The 23,207-nt window shown below is 33.9% G+C and overlaps 2 protein-coding genes and 1 long non-coding RNA gene across 4 annotated transcripts; 2 read left to right on the top strand and 1 right to left on the bottom strand.

Moving 5' to 3' along the window:
* The first annotated feature begins 5,278 nt into the window (after positions 1 to 5,278).
* Positions 5,279 to 9,649, top strand: LOC145086773 (beta-amyrin 28-monooxygenase-like). The gene is made up of 4 exons (XM_079024613.1): positions 5,279 to 5,861; positions 6,160 to 6,615; positions 6,689 to 6,876; positions 9,170 to 9,649. The coding sequence occupies exons 1-4, from the start codon at positions 5,363 to 5,365 to the stop codon at positions 9,467 to 9,469; spliced, it is 1,443 nt and encodes a 480-aa protein (XP_078880739.1). The 5' UTR covers positions 5,279 to 5,362; the 3' UTR covers positions 9,470 to 9,649.
* Positions 9,650 to 14,009: 4,360 nt separating this feature from the next.
* On the bottom strand, positions 14,010 to 15,655 carry LOC145086772 (uncharacterized). 2 transcript variants are annotated; one of them, XR_013700628.1, is made up of 4 exons: positions 15,407 to 15,655; positions 14,853 to 15,239; positions 14,436 to 14,563; positions 14,010 to 14,294 (listed from the first exon to the last, which is right to left on the bottom strand). It is a non-coding gene; the product is annotated as an uncharacterized LOC145086772 (long non-coding RNA). The 2 variants fall into 2 exon arrangements; XR_013700627.1 differs by having other exon boundaries at positions 14,010 to 14,289; positions 15,407 to 15,654.
* A 5,017-nt stretch (positions 15,656 to 20,672) lies between these two features.
* Positions 20,673 to 22,820, top strand: LOC145086771 (beta-amyrin 28-monooxygenase-like). The gene is made up of 4 exons (XM_079024611.1): positions 20,673 to 21,221; positions 21,395 to 21,850; positions 21,984 to 22,171; positions 22,370 to 22,820. The coding sequence occupies exons 1-4, from the start codon at positions 20,723 to 20,725 to the stop codon at positions 22,667 to 22,669; spliced, it is 1,443 nt and encodes a 480-aa protein (XP_078880737.1). The 5' UTR covers positions 20,673 to 20,722; the 3' UTR covers positions 22,670 to 22,820.
* The last annotated feature ends 387 nt before the right edge of the window (positions 22,821 to 23,207 follow it).

Below are 23,207 nucleotides of genomic sequence, written 5' to 3'. Positions count from 1 at the left end.
GTTGAGGTGATGAAGTAGTTGCATAATAATTTTGAAATTACTCTTTTGGAAATGGATGGGTTTGATAGCAAAATTTTTATCTTATCTCTTTTTTCAAATATAGATGATATATACTTTTGTAGGATATATAAGTTACTAAGTTCATACATTTATCCTAATATTTAACTATCACGTAGTATTTCAATATAAGTTCTGGTGGAGTGGTGGTGTGTGAAAGGAGGGAGGTATCTAGAGGGTGTGAGTTGCTTTGGTGGAGAAAAAGGAAGTGAGCTTGGGCTTAAAAGAGCTTCCATCAAGGAAAATTGCTATCAAACTAAAGGAAGAGCGGGTATCCACGTACACATGAAAAAAATAAAAAAATGATAACCTTTGAGATATTGTAAAAATAGGATGTTATAATAAAAAAATATATGAAAATAGGTTGATATTTTTGCATTTAACAATTATGCAAGTTTATATGCACAAAGATTGTACATCAATTCTTTCAATTGCCTTTTCCAGTGAAAAGCAAGTCAGGCACACCATTTGGCACGTTACAACACTACCTATGTGAAGAAGATTCAAATTTCATGAGTACGAACAACCAAAAGTTTTAAGCTACTAAGTGTTGAAATCTAAAAAAACAATAAAAAGCTTTTAATGTATCAAAACTAATTTATAAGATGAAATATTTTAATATTTGTTTATTGTTTATTTGTTATATGTAGTTTGTATTTTTTTTACTAAATAAATTTATAATAAATGAGTAATATTTAATGCAAATGACATTTGCTTTGTGATTTTTCAATGTCTGAGTGATAACACTTTTCTATTTTGTTTCATCGTTAATTTATAGTAATTAAGTTAATAACTATAAAAGAGCTAAACATGTTTTGAATCCAAAAATAATGTATTAACTAAGTTTTTTAATTCGATGAAATATTGTCAACAATGTAAAACACTTAACTATTTGGACAAACAATTTAATTGCCTTTAGAAACTAATTCTGAAAGAAACTATTTTTCTTTAGAAATTAATTTTTGAAACAACTATTCGCACTCGTCGCTTGGCACGGGTAAACGGCTACTATATATATATATATATATATATATATATATATATATATATATATATATATATATATATATATATCATAAATTTGATGTTTACAAGTTCAAACATTAAAAATACGCATACATATAAGTTGTAGATGAATCTAAATACATTAAAATAACACATAACCATAAGTTTAGTGTTTTACATTAATCCATATACGTCAAACATAAAATAAAATATAATACCGAAACAAAATATAGTTTTAGATCAATACAAACATATCAAAAAACTTTAGAACCTTTACTTTACCATATGTTTTTATTTAGACAAAACTAAATATATTTGAAAAAAAATCATCAATGCTATTATATAAATGGTTCTTTTTCATGTGTTTTTATTTGGTTTAACCGGTTCAACCAATTTATTTTGACCGGTTCAACCGGATTTTTCTAAAAACCGGTCGGTTCAATCCGGTTCAGAAATTGGCATAAAACTGGTAATAATTGAACCACTCTCTCCACCAGTTTTCGATTCAACCGGTTCAAACTGATTTTTAAAACATTAGATTAACTAGTTTGAAGTTTAAAAAAATAGTTCAACTATTATGTAGTTATATGATTAACATGTTGTCACCTTTTCCATATTTCCATCATAGATAATCAATAAAATATACAAAATAAATTAAAACCGTTTCCATATTTCCATCATAGTCAATCTATAAAATATACAAAATAAATCTATCCACGGTTCTAACTTTTTTGGCTTTGGAGATTTGTTCGAGTACCCACTATTTGTGAACATTGTGTTGTGTTTGACTTTAGTTGAGTTACGTGTAAGAAAATAATGGGATACTAAATCATCATGCCTCCATTGACTTTGGGATAGCTGACCATGTAACCCGGAGGCAGATCTCTCATGTGCCGAGTTATGCTATCCAACCCCATTTGATAAACAATTGAAATATGTTCTCCTGTCGAACCCCACTTGAGTGGGAAAATGGTTAGATTATCTTTTTCTCATCTTTATTTTTTTTTCTTAAAAATAAAGTAAAAAATTAAATAAATAGTTTTTTCATCTCCAATCCTATTTTATTTTTTATCTTATTTTTACTTTCAAAAAATATATTCCTAGTATATTCTATTATTCTAACTTATATAGATTGTTAAACACACCTCTCTACTAATTTAATTGTAACAAATATATAATCTATATTTTTTTCATTATATTAATATTAAATAGAAAAGATTATATTTATAGAAAACTTATAAATAAAAATTATATATGCATTAATAAAAAAATATTACATATACACACTTTTAAATAAATATTATACATAAATTTATATAAATGTTAGACAGACACACTTTTAATTACAAGTTTTGTAAAATATGTTATAGTTTTTTAAAATTTCAATATGTATTTAAATTTTTATATGAATTTGATGAACAAAAAACAAACTTATTTATAATTAATTAATATAATTTAATATATAACAAAATATTATAAGTATTAAATATTATATTTAAATTACAATTAGTAGGTAAAAATAAACTAGAAATGTATAAATATATAAGCAGAGGGACTAAAACCGACAATACAAAGTTCATCCCCATTTTAAGAGAAATGAATTGTAACACCGTAAATTTTCAAACAGATTTTTCATTTTAAAATCACATAAATCTTATTAACACAGACACAAAAATTCCATTATATCAAGTTATCAAAACACATGCTCAAAAATTATTTATAACACAATCCAGGATCCTCCAAAAACATATCTCCAACTCGTATATGTGTATAATTAAGCCGGTGCCTTCTCGTGATCCTGAGGATACCTAAAACAAATAACATATAACACGGTAAGCATGAAGCTTGGTGAATTCCCCAAAATACCACACATATCTCAATAGCCTCTCATGGCTATGCTCGAACAAGACCCTCCGGTCAATGTGTCTCAGTGGGACCCTCCGGTCCCACAACTTGGGTGGACCCTCCGGTCTTAACTCAGTAAGCTTAGTATACCATACAACATAAATCACAAAGACATAATGCACACCGGTCTAGGTAACACAAAGATTACCACTCTAGGTAAAGTACTCAATATAAGCACATAAGACCTTCTGGTAACACAAAGATTACCACTCTAGGTAAAGTATAGTGAGAAGACTCATCTCGAATGACGAACAGCTCCTATAGATGTTGCTACTGCACACCGGTCTCTAACACTCAACCATAACCCGCAATTACCCAATTAAGATCTAAGACTAAACCTCACTCCTTAGGTCTAAAGATAGCTCACTGCCCGGTCTAGAATTAACTCAAGCTCATTTCCCAAGGCCCAACTCTTATACTCAAGTCCAAATGGCAAGTCCAACACAAAGGTCCAAGACATACAAAATATTCCTCTGATCAAAATCTCCAGCACAATCGACCCAAAAGTCCAGGCCCAACACTTAAGGCCCAATGTGGGTTTTAGCCCAAAAAGCCCACAACAAGGTTACGCGGGGCGTACCTCTCTTGGTACGCTCAACGTACACACAAATCTAGATCGGCCCATCGAGGACACTTGACCAGTACGCATGGCGTACTGGATTTACGCTCAGCGTACGTCCATGTTATCTTTTTCCGCTCTCTTGGTCTTAACCCGTTAAGACCATAGCTATACTCTCAGATCTGGACTCCCTAAAGGATCATACTCCATAAAGTTCACGACTTTAAGCCTTCGCATTGTTGATAAAGTCACAAACACCAAAACTCTCACTCTCTATTCTCAAGGATGCTCATAACTCATGCATGGTTTGATTCAAACATCCAAGTCCTGATTTTTATGACTCTACACCACTCAAAACACTCAAAGGAGATGATAATAACCTCTGGAACTCAATATCTCATAAAGCATCCAACTTTGGGACCAAAACCCTAAAATGAACTAAAATGATGCACAAATCAAAAGGGTGAGAAAGCTTTGAGCTTTATACCTCTAACTGAAGCTCTAACCACAAATAAGCTCAGATCCAAGGCTTGGACTCTCACTCCTACCTTCTCAAAGCTCATTCTTCACTTCAAAGAAGCACAAGAACACTTGATAGCTCAATAATGGACACACCAGCTCAAGGACGAGAAATTAGGGTTTGAGAGGGTTGATGTCTTGGAATGGTGGCCAGAAATGAGGCCATCGTGTCTTTTATATAAGGACGCACCCTAAATTAGGGTTTTCACTTTGGGACTAGTACGCCCAGCGTACTAGGTGACTTCGCTTCACTTTCACGCACATGAGTACGCTAAGCGTACACACACGTACGCCCAACGTACTCAGATGCCACCTTTCTGAATTAAAGGGCCTTTCTTGCCAAAACTTCAAACTATCATAACTCCTTTGTTATAAGTCCGTTTCCAATGGACCTCATATCCACGGAAAGGTGATGAGAAGCCCTACGCTTCTAGCAACTCATCGCAGCCCCGAGACTTCCTCATGCCTAGGTTGCATCCCACGAACCCTAAATCACAGACGATCCGAAACATGATGTTACATGAATAATATAACACCATATTTGGTGTAATACTATTCATATCCCCCAAAATGGAGGAATAAATGGGTGAGGGTTGGAGAATAATGGAGGAAAAATGGAGAATGAGAAAGGGTTGGAGATGCTCTTAGAGATGAGTAAAACTAATAAAATAACTATCTTCTCTAATAAATGAATGTTTTTTCTAACACATGTCAATCTCTAATGAGTTTTGACATTTGGCATTTTGTGATATTTTTTAAATAAATAATATCTACATGTCAATTTATGTTTTTTTTTTTCAAATTGTAAAATTAAAAAGTCACATAATCTAATACTTATATATGTAAAGTATCAAATATAATAAATATCATAATAAATTGCAATTAATATGTTTCTATATTTCTTATTTCAAAATTTTATTATAAAAAATACTTATTATTTATATTTTAATATTTTATTTTTTCTTTAATCAACCTATACAAAGAATTTACATTTAGTGTGAAATATATAACAAATAACTTTTCTATTCTTACCAAGTGAGATGTCCCACTACCCATCATTAAGGATGCCACAACATGATTTTGACATGTACATAGCAAGATTCTCAAAAAGATTGTTCAAAGATCATCATTTTGAAAATGATTTACAATTTATCATACTGATATTATGGCTCCCTTTCTCTTTTTTTTTTCCACCATACATATATTATATATTATATATATTAGATTATATTTGTCATACGCATATACATGCTATATCATCACGTTAACTTCTCCATGCGCACTTGATGTTCTTCAAAATCAGTGCGAAAACGAATCATGATTCAATTTCTACCACTGATTCTTCTCCTGTTCATTGTTTCATACATTCTTGCCATACTTTACTGGAACCGAAAATCTGGAAAAAGCGAAATCAATCTTCCACCAGGAAGCTTCGGATGGCCGTTCATCGGAGAATCTCTATCTCTACTCCGAGCAGGTTGGGCAGGAACTCCGGAGAAATTCGTTAAAGAACGGATCGAGAAACACGGTAGTCCTTTAGTCTTCAAGACGTCGTTGCTTGGCGACCGTATAGCAGTGGTCTGTGGTCCTGCCGGCAACAAATTTCTGTTCGGGAACGAGAACAAGCTGGTGGCGGCGTGGTGGCCGACGCCGGTGAGGAAGCTTTTCGGCAGGTGCTTGATTACAATCCGTGGCGATGAAGCAAAATGGATGAGGAAGATGCTGTTATCGTATCTAGGTCCTGATGCTTTCGCCACTCACTATGCTGCTACCATGGACATCGTCACCCGTCGCCATATCCAAGTTCACTGGCAAGGTAATTAAACTATTCTGTTATACCTTAACTCTTACCATATCGAAGTTGTTCAATAATCGATGAAGTTAAATGAATGAATTTATCATCATCATCATCATCAATACGAAATTACACGATCAACGAATACAAAATCTGTTCAGATTGTGAATTTGTGCCCTGGTTTTCTCAACGCGTTTGAAATTTCGAAAACCAATCTGTGATTTTACCAATTTGTTGCATTTCGATTGCTCAATTGAAGTCGAAGAACTGTTTTACCCATGTGTTCATGTCTAATTGTGATTCAACTTTTCCGATGAAGGGAAGGAGGAGGTGAACGTATACAAAACTGTTAAACTATACGCCTTTGAGCTCGCCTGTCGTTTATTTCTAAGCCTTGAAGATCCAAATCATATCGCAAAACTCGGTTCTCTGTTCAACGTGTTCTTAAAAGGCATCATCGAGCTACCAATAGACTTCCCAGGAACACGATTTTACAGCTCGAAGAAAGCAGCAGCAGCAATTAGGAAAGAACTAATGGCGATTATCAAAGAGAGAAGAACAGATTTGAAAGAAGGAAAAGCGTCGTCTTCACAAGACCTCCTGTCACATTTGCTTACATCTTCGGATGAAAATGGCAGGTTTTTAACTGAGATGGAGATTGCAAACAACATCTTGTTGTTACTCTTTGCTGGGCATGATACTTCTACTGTGTCTATCACGTTGGTTATGAAGAGTCTTGGTGAATACCCTGATGTTTATGAGAAGGTGTTGAAAGGTTAGTTGTCTTCTTTGATTATGATTAATTGATTATGTTGAGAAATAGAGATGAAAATGGGATTTGTTTACAGAGCAATTGGAGGTTTCAAAGGGAAAAGTAGAAGGGGAAATGCTGAAATGGGAAGATGTACAGAAGATGAGATACTCATGGAATGTTGTTTGTGAAGTGATGAGAATTAATCCGCCTGTTCTTGGATCGTTTCGAGAGGCGCTCGTGGATTTCGAGTATGCAGGTTACACAATTCCCAAAGGATGGAAGGTATGAAATTACACGAATGCTCCCTATGGTTTAGGGTAATTTATGCTTTTGGTCCCTAACTTATTTTTTTTAACCAGAAAAGTCTCTATTGTTTGTTTTTTTTTATGTGTTTGGTCCTTACTATTTGTTTTTGTTACGCGTTTGGTCCCTATCTTATCTAAAAAGACTAATGTTTAAATAAAAAAAAAATGATGGTGTAGGTAAGATAAGGTAAGGGGTGGGGTTGAGATGTGTTTATTTAAATAAATCAAAAAATCAATGGTAAAATAATTTTTTTAGGTAAGACAGTGACCAATCGCGTAACAAAAACAAACAATACAAATCTTTCGAGTTAAAAAAATAAGTTAGGGACCAAATATGTAAATTAACCTAAACCATAGGGACCATTCGTGTAATTTACTCAACTTAAAACTATTTTATATAAACCCTAACTATAATAAAGGGATTATATTATGAGATATGTTAGTAAATCCTTATCTTTTATAGTTTTTAAATAAAGAATGGGTTTAAATACCTATAGAGTAGGTAACGGTTTTAAATATGGCCCAAAAACCTAGGGGTGACAACTCTCGATCCAACCTGTAACCCGACACTGACCTAACCCGAAAATAGACGGGTTTGGGTTGAGATTTTTGACCCGTCAACCCGTCAACCCGTCAATCCACCAACCCGTTTATTTCGTGGGTTGGGTTGGGTTATCTGTTTGGGTTCGTGGGTCAATCCGCCAACCCGTATATATATATATATATATATATATATATATATATATATATATATATATATATATATATATATATTACATTTAAAAAATGATACATTTAATTATTAATGAAATTTGATTTTCATCTATATTCGTAATATTCTGTATCATTGTATTTCTTCCGTATTCGTATGTGACTAATCTGTATTTGCGATTCATTAATCAGAAAAAGAAAAAATACATGTCGTTATTTTCACGAGTCACAAACGAAAAACACATCCAGTTTTTATGAATGTTTTTATTTTTCATTTTTATTTGGATGTTATTAACTTTATGAATTTATATTGAAAACTTTTTTTTATGTTACTAACTTTAATCATTTTATTAATTTAAGTTGAAAAAACCTCATTTTTTAAAATGTGTTGCTTATTTATTAAACGAGTTATATGGGTTGGGTTTGACCCATTAACTTGTGAACCCACGAACCCATATACTTAAACGGGTTATTTGGGTTGGGTTGGGTTGAGGTTTTCAACCCACCAACCCGTGACCCGTCAACCCGTCAACCCATATATTATATGGATTGGGTTAAATTTATGTTTTTTGACCCGCCAACTCTTCAACCCAACCCAATTGTCAGACCTACAAAAACCTCACCCTAGTCGAGCCTCATCCTATTATTCCAAGTATAAAAAAATAGAGTAAATTTTACAGTTTTTGTTCACCGAGTATAGCTAAATTTTCACTTTTATTCCAAAATGATTTTTTTTTTTTAGTTTTTGTTTTTATTTGATAATGTTTTCTTTTCAATGTTACAATTAGTATTATTTTGGGAAGACAAGAAAGATAGATATGCTTCGAGACCAAAAATAAATAATCATGTAACTTGAAATATGGAAAAAAAAAAACCTTATAAAAACATTAAATAAAAACCAATATTGTGTAAAAACTAGAAAATAAAATTTAAGACAAAAATCACTAAACAAAAGAATTTAATTTACTATAAAAAGTACAAAAAAGTAAAAAAAACAATGTTGTAAACAAGCGTAGTACTTTAATATTTAAATTACAAATTATAAAGAAACATATAATGAAAGCAATATTAGGCCTAAGTGGGTTGATGTATCAGATGTTATATTCATGTAGGTTCACGGAAATATTGCGAGTATGTTTTCGTTTAATTCGTTTGTCATTTAAAAAAAACATAATATTTAATTTAAAAATTCTTAAGGTCACAACTGTTTTTATAAAAGCATTTTAAAATAATGCTAAATAAATAAAGAAATACTTAAATATTTATAAAAACATTTTTTCAAGAATCATAAAAATTACAACAAAATAAAATTTGGTCCTAGAAAATTCTCGTTGACGACCAATAAGCCTAAACGTTATTTTATTTGATATGATCTAGATAGCCTATGGATTAGTCAAATTTGTGTAACTCAGCACCAGTTAAGTCTGTCCAAATAGATTAGTTTAGTCTATCCAGATGAACTAGTTAAGTCTATATGAACTTCTATTTTTATTATACATAATTTTGAATGATATAAAAACTTTTCTTATTGTATATTTGTATTCATGTTACATATTCAGCTATACTGGAGTGTTGTATCAACCCATAAAGACGAGGAAAACTTTGAAAACGCAACACAATTTGATCCATCGAGGTTTGAAGGTGCAGGCCCAATTCCATACACATTTGTCCCGTTCGGAGGGGGTCCAAGGATGTGTTTAGGGAAAGAATTTTCACGATTGGAAGTACTCGTGTTCCTTCACAACATCGTCACAAACTTTAAATGGGACTTGTTAATACCCGATGAGAAAATTGAATATGATCCCATGGCTACTCCTGTAAAGGGGCTTCCTGTGCGCCTTCATCCGCATCAAGTTTGAAGAATACAAACATGAATCAATGTATGTATGTTGTAAGTTTGTATTTTTACATGTTATATATTATAGAATCATAGACACTTATTGTAATAGTTGTTTTTACTAAGAAACCGAATCCAAAATTAGAATTATAATGTAAAATATAACTAACTAAGAAATAAGATAAATTGTGTTTTGTTTAAATCACTTTTAAACTCTTTAGAAAAATTTTATATATTCAAGCTTCTATTTTAGTTCATTATCATGAAGATTCTTTTAATAGAAATGAGTTATAATGTTTAAAGAGGTGAATCCAAGGTTCAAACTCATATGTGATAAAATAGATAGTTCGAAAAAGTTTGGTTATGTGGTTGAGTCGACAATAATATCATCTAATGCAATTATAATCATAATACCAAAAATCAAACATAATTTTAAAAAATAGTAGTCATTGTCCTACATTTGTTTATTGCTACTTTTCATATTTTGAAAACAATTTGTAATTATATGGTTGCTAATATTTTCTAACATTCTTTCTCAATATACGACATCAGGCAAACATTCATAAATTGATCATTTATATTATTGAACTAATAAATTTTTTTTATCAATATCTTTATGTAATCATGTGTCCAACATTGAAGTTGTAATTTAAATGTATTTTTATAAGTGACGATCTTTATGTAACCATGTGTTAGTGTACGAAGTAGGTTACACACCACAAGAAATTTTGGTGCTTATCCGTACACATTATATGTGGGTAGAAGCATATTATGCGTTGGTAGATTGATTTTCCGTACATATTATGTGGTGGTAGTTGGATTTATCCATACATAAATTAAATGTTACTATGTTTCGGCACATACATATAGGTATAGGTCATTACCTATACATCAACTATGTGTGGATATATAGTAAGTTATACCTACACATCCATATGCAGCTAAAATTAGTAAATATGTGTGGTGAAAAGTAATATGATGTGTATGGATGGTGGATGACATGGACGTTGTTGTGGACTGTGGCATGGGCAATGACATGTTCTACACCGATGATATGGCATGTTATGTGGCATATCCCTTTAAAGTGTCGTAGTCACGTATCATAAAATGTGTGTGGGTAAAACATTAGCCATTACAAATAGTTCCTCCACTTTATATGCTTGAAAAGGCTTACTTGGACATAATGAAGCCATACAAACAAGTAAACATGTGTTACTATGACATCCCCTAATTTTTAGAACCGACAAAACTTCTCTTTATGTCGTCAAATCCATGTTATCTTTGTTTTCGGAAAATCCTAGTATATTAAAACATTTTGTGTACAGATAATGTTTCAAAATAACAAAACCCGAAAGATGTCATAATCAATACAAAACATATGTTACATCGTAAATGCCCATCGGTCCTAAATACTATTGTAGGATGTATCTTATTCACTCGACATCCTAATTAAGTTCCAAAAGCCTTAGTCATGCTACCTGTGATGCATATAATTTGTGTGAGTCAAGTTTGGGAAAACCTAGTGAGACACATAGGGTTCTCAATCCCATAATATTATGATGGTAATAACTCATAAATAATAATCATGCAAAATCAATTGTTATCACATAATAAAGATATCTATAAGAGACTATACTATTTTGCCCTTAGTTAGCCAGTCCGTCGATTCTCGCACACTGATCCTATGAAAATAATCCCATTAGATATATCCTGATGGATCACTATAAACAACGAGTAGACTATACTTCTTTGGGGATTCCTCATGCAATATAAGTCAATAAAGGAAACCATGAGGTGGATGAAGTACACGAATGAACACCTTTTGTTTTCCCTGAAAAGTAAGATCATCAATACATGCATATATTGAGCGTACTAGTGTTCAACAAGTAGTATAAAATAGTCAATGGTCGTCATCTTACTCCGACATATATTTTAAAATATTTTCGCATCTAGTTCTTGATGCTCCGATCTTTTGTAACGTTATGGCTATGTAATGGGATTATTTTGGAAACAATTGTGGTTGATTTTTATATTTATAAAAGTTAAAATTTTTATATAAATATTAGGTTGTTACAAGTTAGAAGCCGAGGAAGCTGATGCTAAGAATGCGAAACTTACGCTTGAAACTCAGAAGTCGGTATTCTCTCCTTGGACAATCGAGCACTTTCAGAAAGAGGCAATTGTAAATCCGAGCATCTACTGGCTGGAGCCCTCGATTTCATTTGACCTTTACAACGATTTGGAATCTCAATTTGATTTTCCCATCACACCCAGGCCTTTTCTCTTTTGTTGTTTTGAGAACATTGAGAAGTCTTTGATCTCGGAAAGTGCAGTTAATCAGAAGCATTTTTCATTTTACTTAAAGTACGCCAAGCCACAGTACAAGTCTTGGAGCTTGAAGAAAACAACTGTTGTAAAGGTTAAATCTCCTGTTCAGACCGAAGACTTTCTGAACATATAATTCAAGGGATTCAGAGGAGCTAATCATATTGTGGATGAGTTCACTTTGGCAGACTTGCCATTTATGAACCCATACGCCTATATCTCCTTCTTCAACCTTGTTATGAAAGATTAAAAGAAGCACGAGCCTATTGTAGCGCCTTTGTAAAGAATGATCATCTGCTACATTCTGGAAATTGAAAAATGGATGTTAAGATCACATTAGTTTTGAAAAAGAGGCCCATTCTGAAACCGGAAGAGCAACCAAAGGATATTCAGAAGCTGAGAGTGGGGATTATCCGAAAAGAGTATTGGAGCATCATTTACAACATGTATTCTATAGCTTATCTGAAGACTATTCTTTTTATGGCTCAAGCATGCAAAGCGAACTCTTCTGTCGACCTCGAATGTTTTTCGGATATGATCAGATAGTACTTATGTGTCTGAAACTCGCTTCTGAATATAATGCCTAAACTGCTCGACGCGTAACGAAGACAATGAAGACACTCCTTCTGAATTTGACACAAAGGGAGAGATTGTTAGGTTTGTTATGTGTTGTGACAAATATGTGCTTATATAGTTTTCTTTATTCCGAAATGGGTCTGTCCATTCTTGGATTCGCTATCAGGTCTAGTTTATATATAATGCATGCATGTAACATATTAGGGTTACACTTTTGAATCCTAGTGTTGTTTGTATGCTCTCACAGAGAAGTTCCATCTCACAGAGAAGTTCCATATTAGGGATACGCTTTTGAACCCTAGTGCACATAACATATTAGGGTTACGCAATGTACTTTGGTTTTTTTTGTTTTAGCTTAAAAGTAGTAATATACTTTGGCATCGATAAATGCATGTTGATTTGATAATTGTGTTTTTGCCCCCAAGTACAAGAAATAGCAATGTACTTTTGGTATTTCTTGTATTTAAGTGCATGAAATAGCAATGTACTTTGGTAGTTTTTGTTTATGTTTGATAATTTAACTTACAAGTTTATATATGTTGTTATTTATTATGTAGTTGGAAAATATTCGGACAATGCTCAACAACCCGACATATAGGGATAAGCTTTATGCGTTTTTTCAATCAGGAAAAGGTCAAAGAGGAAACAATGGGAACGGAGATGATGGTTCGTCGGATAATTATTTTGTGTTTTGTATGTTACATTTGTCGTGACACTTTGCTACTTGTTAGAATTGTAAAACTTTGATTGTTTATTTTTATATAAAATTAATTATAATAGTATTTGATAACTAATCGGATGTTATTATGTAATTTTTTTTGTATTTAATGTCGTTATGTATCGGTTTTTAATACCTAAAATCATTGATTAAAAATATAAAAAAAATAAAAATTGTTATTACGGCGATAAGAAGTATTACCAACGACATTAACATTAACGGCGACAAGAAGTATTATTGGTGACAGTAGCATTAGTGGCGACAATTATATTTACCAACGACATTTTGATCAATAGCGACTGAGAAGTAGCGGCGACTTTTAACGACGACATGTCGCCGTTATTACCCTTACCAACGACTTGTTTACTCCTTAATGGTGACTTTTGTCGTCGCTAATTACCTTTTTTTTATTGTAGCTAGTGCCAAAGTCGATCAAATATGCGTTTGAATGAAAATTTATTTTAAAGAGACTCCTAAATCGTTAATAATAATCATTAACCTTCTTATCTAGCCACTCCTTGAAACCAGGGCATCACTACTAGAAAATTGGTGCAATAGCTACAGCACAATCCGTAGCTATTCCGTAGCTATAAGCGGATAGCTACGGAATTGCTACGGAAAATTGGCTGTAGCATAATGGCCCGTGGCTAAATTGTAGCTACGGATTAGCTACGGAATCACTACGGAATAACTACGGAATTTTCCGTAGCTACTATAGCTACGGAATAGCTACAGAAATAAATAGTTACAGATTTCCTACAGAATAGCTACGGAATTGAATAGCTACGGAACTAAATAGCTACGGAACCAAATAGCTACAAAATAGCTACGGAAGTAAATGGCTACAGATTTTCTGTAGGTAATCCGTAGCTAATTACATTTTATTTTTTTAAAAAAATAATAATATTTTTTTTAAATAAAATAACAATTAATTTGGTCAAAATGAAACAAAAATTCATTACATTAAACTACAAAATGTAAAATACATTAGTGTCTAACACATTACAAAAACATCATTTTCCAAAAATAAATATTAGAATAAACATCATCTATACAACAAAATAAAAAATTTGGTCAAACTAAAAATATGTTGCTATTTAAAACACCAGAAAGCTTCATGAAGGGCAACCAACCGGTAACTATTACACAAGTCAGCTACTACAGTTTTTTGGCCTCCAGATAACTGCTTCATGGACTGTGTCACCTTGTCCAGTAAAAGAAACCTGAACTTGTTAAACATAAGATGATTTTGATAAGTAGATTGTATAACATTATAATATATATATATATATATATATATATATATATATATATATATCAAAAAACTTAATAAATATAACATTATAACATGAAACTATGATAAAAAAACCCTTTGATCTGAGAAGTTTATTGATATGAGGTTGGGGACTTGAAGGAGGCCATGTCGCAAGAAACCCTTTAAGCCTTTTACAGAACTCACTGCATAAATCTGTTGTGGTGCTTGAGAGATCAATAGAGCTGAAAAAATGAAAAAATATATTCAATTTTAGACATGCAAAACCAATCTATGTTCTTGCTACATACACATACACACATAAAACTAATACTTGAGGGATGAAGAGCTAACCTGTAATCTAATCTGTATGTTTTCTACATACACAAACAACCAAATATACATACACACATAAAACTGATAATTAAGGGATGAAGAAGTAACCTGTAATCCAATATGTATGTTTGCTACATACATAAACAGCCAAATACACATACACACATAAAACTAATAATTGAGGGATGAAGAACTAACCTGTAATCCAATCTGTATGTTTGCTACATACACAAACAGCCAAATACCACTATCTGCTCCATTCATTTTTGCTCCAACCACCAAACACCACCATTGACCACCTTCCTGTTTGCATCTGTTCTGTACCATCACATGCTCAGCTACTCCACCATTTTAGCAACATAAACAACCGAGAACCAGAAAAAAACCACCTACATCTTCAATCCATCGTTCTTGATAACTTCACAAATGACCAAGGGACCAAAATTTTGGTCAAGAAATTACCCGAATCCAAATACCCTTCACTCAGGCAATTAATCGAACACTTGGTGGGCAGATGGTTTCATACACAAAAAATTAAAGATTTTGGTCAAGAAATTACCCAAATCAAATACCTTTCTTCCCTACCTGTAACAACCGAGACACAAATCCAACTAACAATTCAAAAAGATGAAGAAACAACAAATGATTTTAGAAAGATGAAGAAAGAACAAACAATTTTAAAAAATCATTATGTGATGTTGCAGAAAGAACAAACGATTTTGAAAAGAACAAATGATCTAATGTTGACTAACCTTTGCAGAAGCTGTCGACGAACCAAAAGTTGTCGCCGTCGATTGAAGTTGTCGACGCGATGCTCGGAAACGGAAGTTGTCGCCAGTTTACTTCATTCGTTGAGTCGAGAGAGGGAAGAATCGAGCAAAAGGCCGAGAAAGAGAAAGGAGGTGCGCCGGAGAAGAAAGTCGGCGACGGCAGCGCTCGAGAGGGGGAAGAAAAACCGCCGGCGATTGTCCACAAACGAGAGGGGGGGGGGGAGAAGTTTCAGTTTGTTTCTTTTTTTTTTTTTCTGGATTCTATCTGTTCGCTGAAGTCGCTGAAGGGGGGGGGGATCAATATAACAAGGAAATAAAATGGATTTTAATTAAAAAAAATAGCTACCGATTTGCTACGGCCCAGCTTCGGAATCTGCTACGGATTAGCTACGGACCGGTTTTAGCGACGGTTTAGCTACGCATTAGCTAAGGCCTGCAAAAAAAAAAAAACGTGGGTGGGATTCGAACTCAGGTTGAATACATACAATAACACAAACTTACCAACTGGCCGGGCATGCCACATCCATGCCTACATGGTTGACTATTCTATTTAAACATCTTCTTCTTCTTATTATTATTATTATTATTATTATTATTATTATTATTATTATTATTATTATTATTATTATTATTATTATTATTTCAGGCACCAAAAGTCGAGTGTACAAATGGGATCCATTACTCGTTTAATGGTTTAAAACTATAATGCTTATCATCTACGTTCACATATAAATACTCACAAGCACGTATACATAGACATATACACATACATATATACCACAAATTATTCATGTATACAAAATAAACCAATCACAACTTGGTGAAAAATATAGTCATTATATTGTTAAATTGTGCAACGAGTACTTGATCCCGAGGTGCAAACGACTTTATGAATGATATTAATAGCTATAAGTTGGTGAAAATAAAGATAATCATTTATAATAAAGGTGTGAGAAAAACGAAGCGGAAAAACGACGTTTGGTGCCCGGAAAATAGAACATTCAAGGTGAAATAATATACGTTTAATGTACAAAGCAAAATGTTTATGTGTATGTGTATATAATATATTATTAATATTATTATTATTATTATTATTATTATTATGGTGATGATGATGGTGATGGTGATGGTGATGGTGGTGATGATGGTGATGATAATGGTGATGATGATGATGATGATGCTGATGGTGATGATGATAGTGATGATGGTGATGATGATGGTGGTGGTGGTGGTGGTGGTGATGATGATGATGATGATGATGGTGATGATGTTGATGATGATGATGATGATGGTGATGATGATAGTGGTGGTGGTAGAGGTTGTGGTGGTGGTGATGATGATGATGATGATGATGGTGATGATGATGATAATGATGATGGTGATGATGATGATGGTGATGCTGATGGTGATAATTGTGATGATGATAATGGTGGTGGTGGTGGTAGTGGATGGTGATGGCGATGGTGATAACGATGGTGATGGTGATGGTGATGGTGATGGTGATGGTGATGGTGATGATGATGTTGGTGATGATGATGGTGATGGTGATGGTGATGGTGATGGTGATGGTGATGGTGATGGTGATGGTGATGATGATGATGATGATGGTGATAATGATGGTGATGATGATGATGACGATGGTAATGGTGATGGTGTGATGGTGATGGTGATGTTGATGGTGATGGTTATGGTTTTGGTGACAATGGTGATGGTGATGGTGATGGTGATGGTGATGGTTATGGTTATGGTTTTGGTGACAATGGTGATGGTGATAATGATGGTGATGGTGCTGGTGATGGTGATGATGATGGTGACGTTGATGGTGATGATGATGGTGATGATGATGATGATGGTGGTGGTGGTGATGATGATGAAGATGATGATGGTGATGACGTTGGTGATGATGGTGATCATGATGGTGGTGGTGGTGATGATGATGATGATGATGATGGTGGTGGTGATGGTGATGGTGATGGTGATGGCGATGGTGATGGTGATGGTGATGGTAATGATGTTTATGATGGTGATGGTGATGATGATGATGGTGGTTATTCCGTAGCTAATTAGCTACGGAATAACTACGGACTAGCATCCGTAGTTATTCCGTAGCTAATTAGCTACGGAATAACTACGGAATAGCATCCGTAGTTATTCCGTAGCTATTCCGTAGCTATTCCGTTACTAAATTAGGGCGTCCCATTCTGTAGCTAATCCGTAGCTATTCCGTAGCTAATTAGCTACGGAAATTTTCCGTAGCTATTATCCGTAGGAAAACACCCTTTTTTCTAGTAGTGCATTCAATGTCCTTTTCATGGCAAAATTTAAGTCAATGACGACCCTTGGGTTTGCTTGAACTCGGAGTATCACTTGTACTTGATTTTTGATTCTTTTAACTTTCCTCCATATGACATTTGCTATTTCACTACAAGAAACCAGGCCTATACCGACGATTTTTTTCAACACCTATGCCGACGACATGTCGTCGGTAAAACCTATATCGACGACTTGTCGACCGTACAAAGTCGTCGGTATAGCCCCGTCGATAAAAGTCAAAATTGTCGTCGGTAAAGACCCATCTATGCTGACAAATTGTCGTCTATAAAGGATCGTCGGGAAAGATTTTCGAGGTAAAAAAAAGTTGTTATAAATCTATAACGACGACTTTTCGTCGGGAACAGTTTCCAACAATTTTTACAGTTAAAACCTATCCCGACGACATATCATCAGTATACGTTTTTTTTAAATAACAAAAAAAAAAAAACAAGTCTTCATCTTCAAAATAACAAAAAGATTAACAAAAAAACATAATAAACATTTATTATAAAAATTAGAAAACAAAAAACAAATCTTCATGTTCAAATCTACAATTATAAACATGAAATCAAACATATATCAAATTTCAACAAAAAAAACACTAACCTGTTTTGTTCTTCTTGATGTGATGGCCGGATTCTGATGGTTGGATTTGAAGGTGGTGGCTGGTAGGCACCGGAAAAGCACAAAATTAGAAAACGAAAGAAAAACCTCTAAATTTAGAGTAAAAATATTGAACAATCATAAACAATCAAGAAAACAAGGACCAAATATATATATCTATATCTCGTCACCGGTGAAGATGGTGCAAAATCCTTTGTCCAGTTTGAGAGAGAAAGATTGTATGCAACTGAACAATGAACGATGCACTAATACCTTTCTGTAAGGGTAAAATCTTATGCCGACGACATGTCGTCGGTATATGGTTCTAATAAAGACGTCGTTTTTATCTTTTGTCTTTATTAAAAGAAATTAAAAATTTCAAGTGGATCGCCACGTTGAATTCTTACCCTATACCGACAACTTGTCGTCGGTATAGAGTTTCATAACACTATGTCGTTTCGGTTTTCTACAATATGGAATAAAAATTCAATTTGTTGTACCCTATACCGACGACTTGTCGTCGGCATTGATTTTCAGATGACCGCGGAATTTTTTGTCTTTCCCGCCCACGCTGTCCCGATGACTTGTCGTCTGGATACCTTTTAAGGTCAAATAGATCTGGTCAAAGTAGTCAAACGTTTTGAAGACTACTTGTCTTCGGCAGAGACCACCTTTTAGCGACGACTTTTGTCATCGGGATACATGTCGTAACGATAGCCTGTTATTCTTGTAGTGTTTCTTTTGCCGGTGTATGTGATAGTGACATAATATTCATACTGAAGAAGTAACGTACGGCTCAATAGAAAACCGAAGACGTGGAGTGATTGGATGTGTTTGTGGTGAGAAAATGCGATTTTGTTTGTGGTGAGAAAATGTGAAGTTGTTTGTGTAGAGAACCTGATGAGCTAGCTTACCTTGAAGGATAGGACTGACCTTCGGTGGGTCCACACCAAAGTTGTAATTTAAAAGTATTGTTTAATATTAATCAAGATCTTTACGTAATCATGTGTCATTGTACAGAGTAGATTACATGCATACTTCTCTCTCCACCGTTGCAAAGCGTAACCTAGCTCAATTAATCCACACTATTACGTAACAACCAGGCCTAACAACGCTCTTTTGAAATATTACATTCTCTTGAAATAAAAAGTACAAAAGCTTTTGAAAGATAACGTTTGATTCATTTAATTGATCAAAAGTTAACGTTTGGACTTATTTGATTGAACTAGGTCGTGTGATATCATTTTGCATCAAAAGCTTCAGGTGATCTCAATATATTTAGGAATAGAAAATAAAGGATAAATTGTTAACTTGCCACATATTTAAAATATTTCTAATTGGAAGTCCATTTTTTTTTAAATTACCTACTATCTATTATTTCCAAGGTTTTGAAAACCGGACCGAAGACCGAACCGGTCGTCTTACGGGTTCGATGGTTCAGGTGGTCCAACCGGTCAGACCGGTCTCAAAAACCGGAAAAACCGGATGATGTTATAATTATATTTAACTATATAAAAAATACAAAAAATGAAAAAAATAAATATTTTTTAAAATTTCCGGTTTTGACCGGTTTTACCGGTTCAACCGGACCGGTTTTTACCGGTTCAAACGATCACCAGTTTTTTGACCTTTAAGAACTGGATCCGGGACCGGTTCCCGGTTGAACCGGTCGAACCGGCCGGTCCGGTCCGGTTTTCAAAACATGGATTATTTCTATAATTATTCTTATTTATTAAAATTATGATAAATTATCATTCAATTTAATTTTATTCGATATATTCATAATATAGCCTTAATGAGTTAGTTTGAAAAATATGAAATGATGACATTTGTCATAATTTTATTAGATAGGAATATTTATAGGTATAAAAATAAGAAGCAATTTAATTTTTTTTTTTTTTAATCAAACATAGTATAATGTTTTAATTCATTTAAGTTCCAAATCTAGTAAATTATCATGATTTTTATAAATTAAAATCTCTTTCAAAAGAATCTATTTAGATCATTTTTTTTAAATATAAGGTTCCGGTATATGCCAACATATGTTAACTACATCGTTTCCAAAACAAGTTGACGAACTGTAGTAAGTTACTGTATCTATCGATATATAAACATTTGTTATGAATATTTAACCTGTACCGAGGTTACTTTGAATAAATTAAGTGAAAACATTGGTTGCCCTTTGCGTACGTCAATCTAAAAACAAGCATGGACAAACTGGTTACCCATTTTATCAGTTTCTGAAAATTATTTAATTAGATATTACATGATCAAGCTAAGCCACACATTTTGAGCATTCATTTTTATCACATAATCATGAACACATCATATAAGACACATAAGTTTGATGTTCTTCGAATTCATGAGTGCCACAAACAAACCATGATTGATCAGTTTCAAGCACTGCTTCTCCTCGTAGTTATTTCATACGTTTTTTCGATCGTTTACAAGACCCGAAAATCTGGAAGAAGCAAAATCAATCTTCCACCAGGAAGTTTTGGTTGGCCGTTCGTCGGAGAATCTCTATCATTTCTCCGGGCAAATTGGGATGGAACTCCAGAGAGATTTGTTCGAGAACGAATCAAGAAACATGGCAATCCATTAGTATTCAAGACTAGCGTTTTTGGGGAGCGTATGGCAGTGCTTTATGGTCCCGCCGGCAACAAGTTCCTGTTTGGGAACGAGAACAAGCTGGTGGCGGCATGGTGGCCGTCGACTGTACATAAGCTTTTTGGGCGGTGCTTGGTTACCATGCGTGGTGATGAAGCAAAGTGGCTGAGGAAGATGATGTTATCGTATCTGGGTCCAGAAGCTTTCGCCAGTCATTATTTTGCCACCATGGACATCATCACTCGTCGGCATATCGAAGTTCACTGGCGAGGTAAATAGATGATTTACTTTTCCCTGTTCTATATATACCTGCTTGCAAATTCATTTTCATTTGAAACCTAAATGTTTATAATGAATATGAGTTTTCAGTTATTAATTGCATTTCAATTTATGCATTAAAAGTCGCTAAACTAAACTGTTTGATTTCCAATTGTTCCCATGAAGGCAAGGAGGAGGTGAACGTATACCCAACCGTGAAGTTATACGCCTTTGAGCTCGCATGCCGTTTATTTATGAGCCTCGAGGAGCCTAGCCATATCGCAAAACTTGCTTCCCTGTTCAACATCTTCTTGAAAGGCATCATTGGGCTACCTCTAGACTTCCCAGGCACACGATTTTACAGATCGAAAAAAGCAGGGTCAGCTATCAGAGAAGAACTTATGAGAATTATAAAAGAGAGAAAAGCGGCTTTGGCAGAAGGAAAGGCATCATCTTCACAAGACCTCCTGTCACATTTTCTTACATCTTCGGACGACAATGGCAGGTTTTTAACTGAGACGGAGATTGCAAATAACTTCTTGGTACTACTATTTGCCGGTCATGACACCTCCACTGCATCTATCTCGATGCTCATGAGGAATCTTGGCGAACACCCTCGTGTTTATGAGAAGGTGTTGAGAGGTCTTTTTTTTTTTTGGCTCCCATCCCTTTTCCTTTGATAATCGATCGATTATCATTCTCTTGCATAAAATTGCTATATATTTTCTGGATCACGTACTGTTTTAATGACGAAGATGATGTTGTTAATTTACAGAGCAAATGGAGATTTCAAAGTCAAAGGCCGCAGGGGAATTGTTGAAATTGGAGGACGTACAAAAGATGAGATATTCTTGGAATGTTGTATGTGAAGTTATGAGAACAAATTCGCCTGCCATTGGATCTTTTAGAGAGGCGCTGGTAGATTTCGAGTACGAAGGTTATACCATTCCCAAAGGATGGAAGGTAACGATCGACCTGAACCCTGCTAATAGTATATGGGTTTAGATACAGATACGATATATTTCGTAATAGGGTTTTTATATATGGTTATAATTCACATGCATGCAGCCTGATGAACTCATTTTATTGCATGCCATGCACCCTAGAAACACTTAGATATATATGCTAATCTTGTATATTGTATTCATGTTGTATCTTCAGCTCTATTGGAGTGCTGTATCGACACATAAAGATGAGGCTAACTTTGAAGACGTGACACGGTTTGACCCATCTAGGTTTGAAGGTGCAGGACCAACTCGATTCACATATGTGCCGTTTGGAGGGGGCCCAAGGATGTGTTTAGGGAAAGAATTTTCACGAGTGCAAGTACTTGTGTTCCTCCACAACATTGTCACCAATTTCAAATGGGACTTGTTAGTACCCGATGAGAAAATCGAATATGATCCATTGGCTACCCCTGTAAAGGGGCTTCCGATTGGTCTCAATCCACATCAAGTTTAGTACATACAAGCATGAATCGTTGAAGAAATGTTGTAATTATGAATATCCTGGATTTTATGAATTGATATGGGAACTCGGATAAGATGATGATGTTGAACATAAACTAATTAATTAGTGTGTCAAAAGAGTATAAAAATATGATTATATGAAAGTTATAAAAAAAAGTACTATGTATTTTGTGTAATATATATATATATATATATATATATATATATATATATATATATATATATATATATATATATATATATATATATATATTTTAGCATACATGATACATATAGTTACCAGTTTGAGAGAAGAATTAAAAATATATGATGATTAAAATGATGGGATCTTTTTCACACAATTTAACTCAAGTTTGATACATGTTTGACTTGGATTCGAACTCATGACATTTTTTCTTTCTAGAATGATAGCGGTTAATATGTGTTATTACCGTTTTAATTCTTATTGAAACATGTAAATGGAGGTAAAGCTTTTTAAGATAAGCTAGGTATAATTTTATTAGGGGCAACACAGGAATACATAGTAAGTA

The sequence above is a fragment of the Lactuca serriola genome, chromosome 2, assembly GCF_051521515.1.
Source record: "Lactuca serriola cultivar US96UC23 chromosome 2, Lser_US96UC23_V15, whole genome shotgun sequence".
Lineage (NCBI taxonomy): Eukaryota > Viridiplantae > Streptophyta > Magnoliopsida > Asterales > Asteraceae > Lactuca > Lactuca serriola.
Note: the sequence above shows the minus strand (reverse complement) of the source record. Positions and strands in the feature narration are given on the sequence as shown.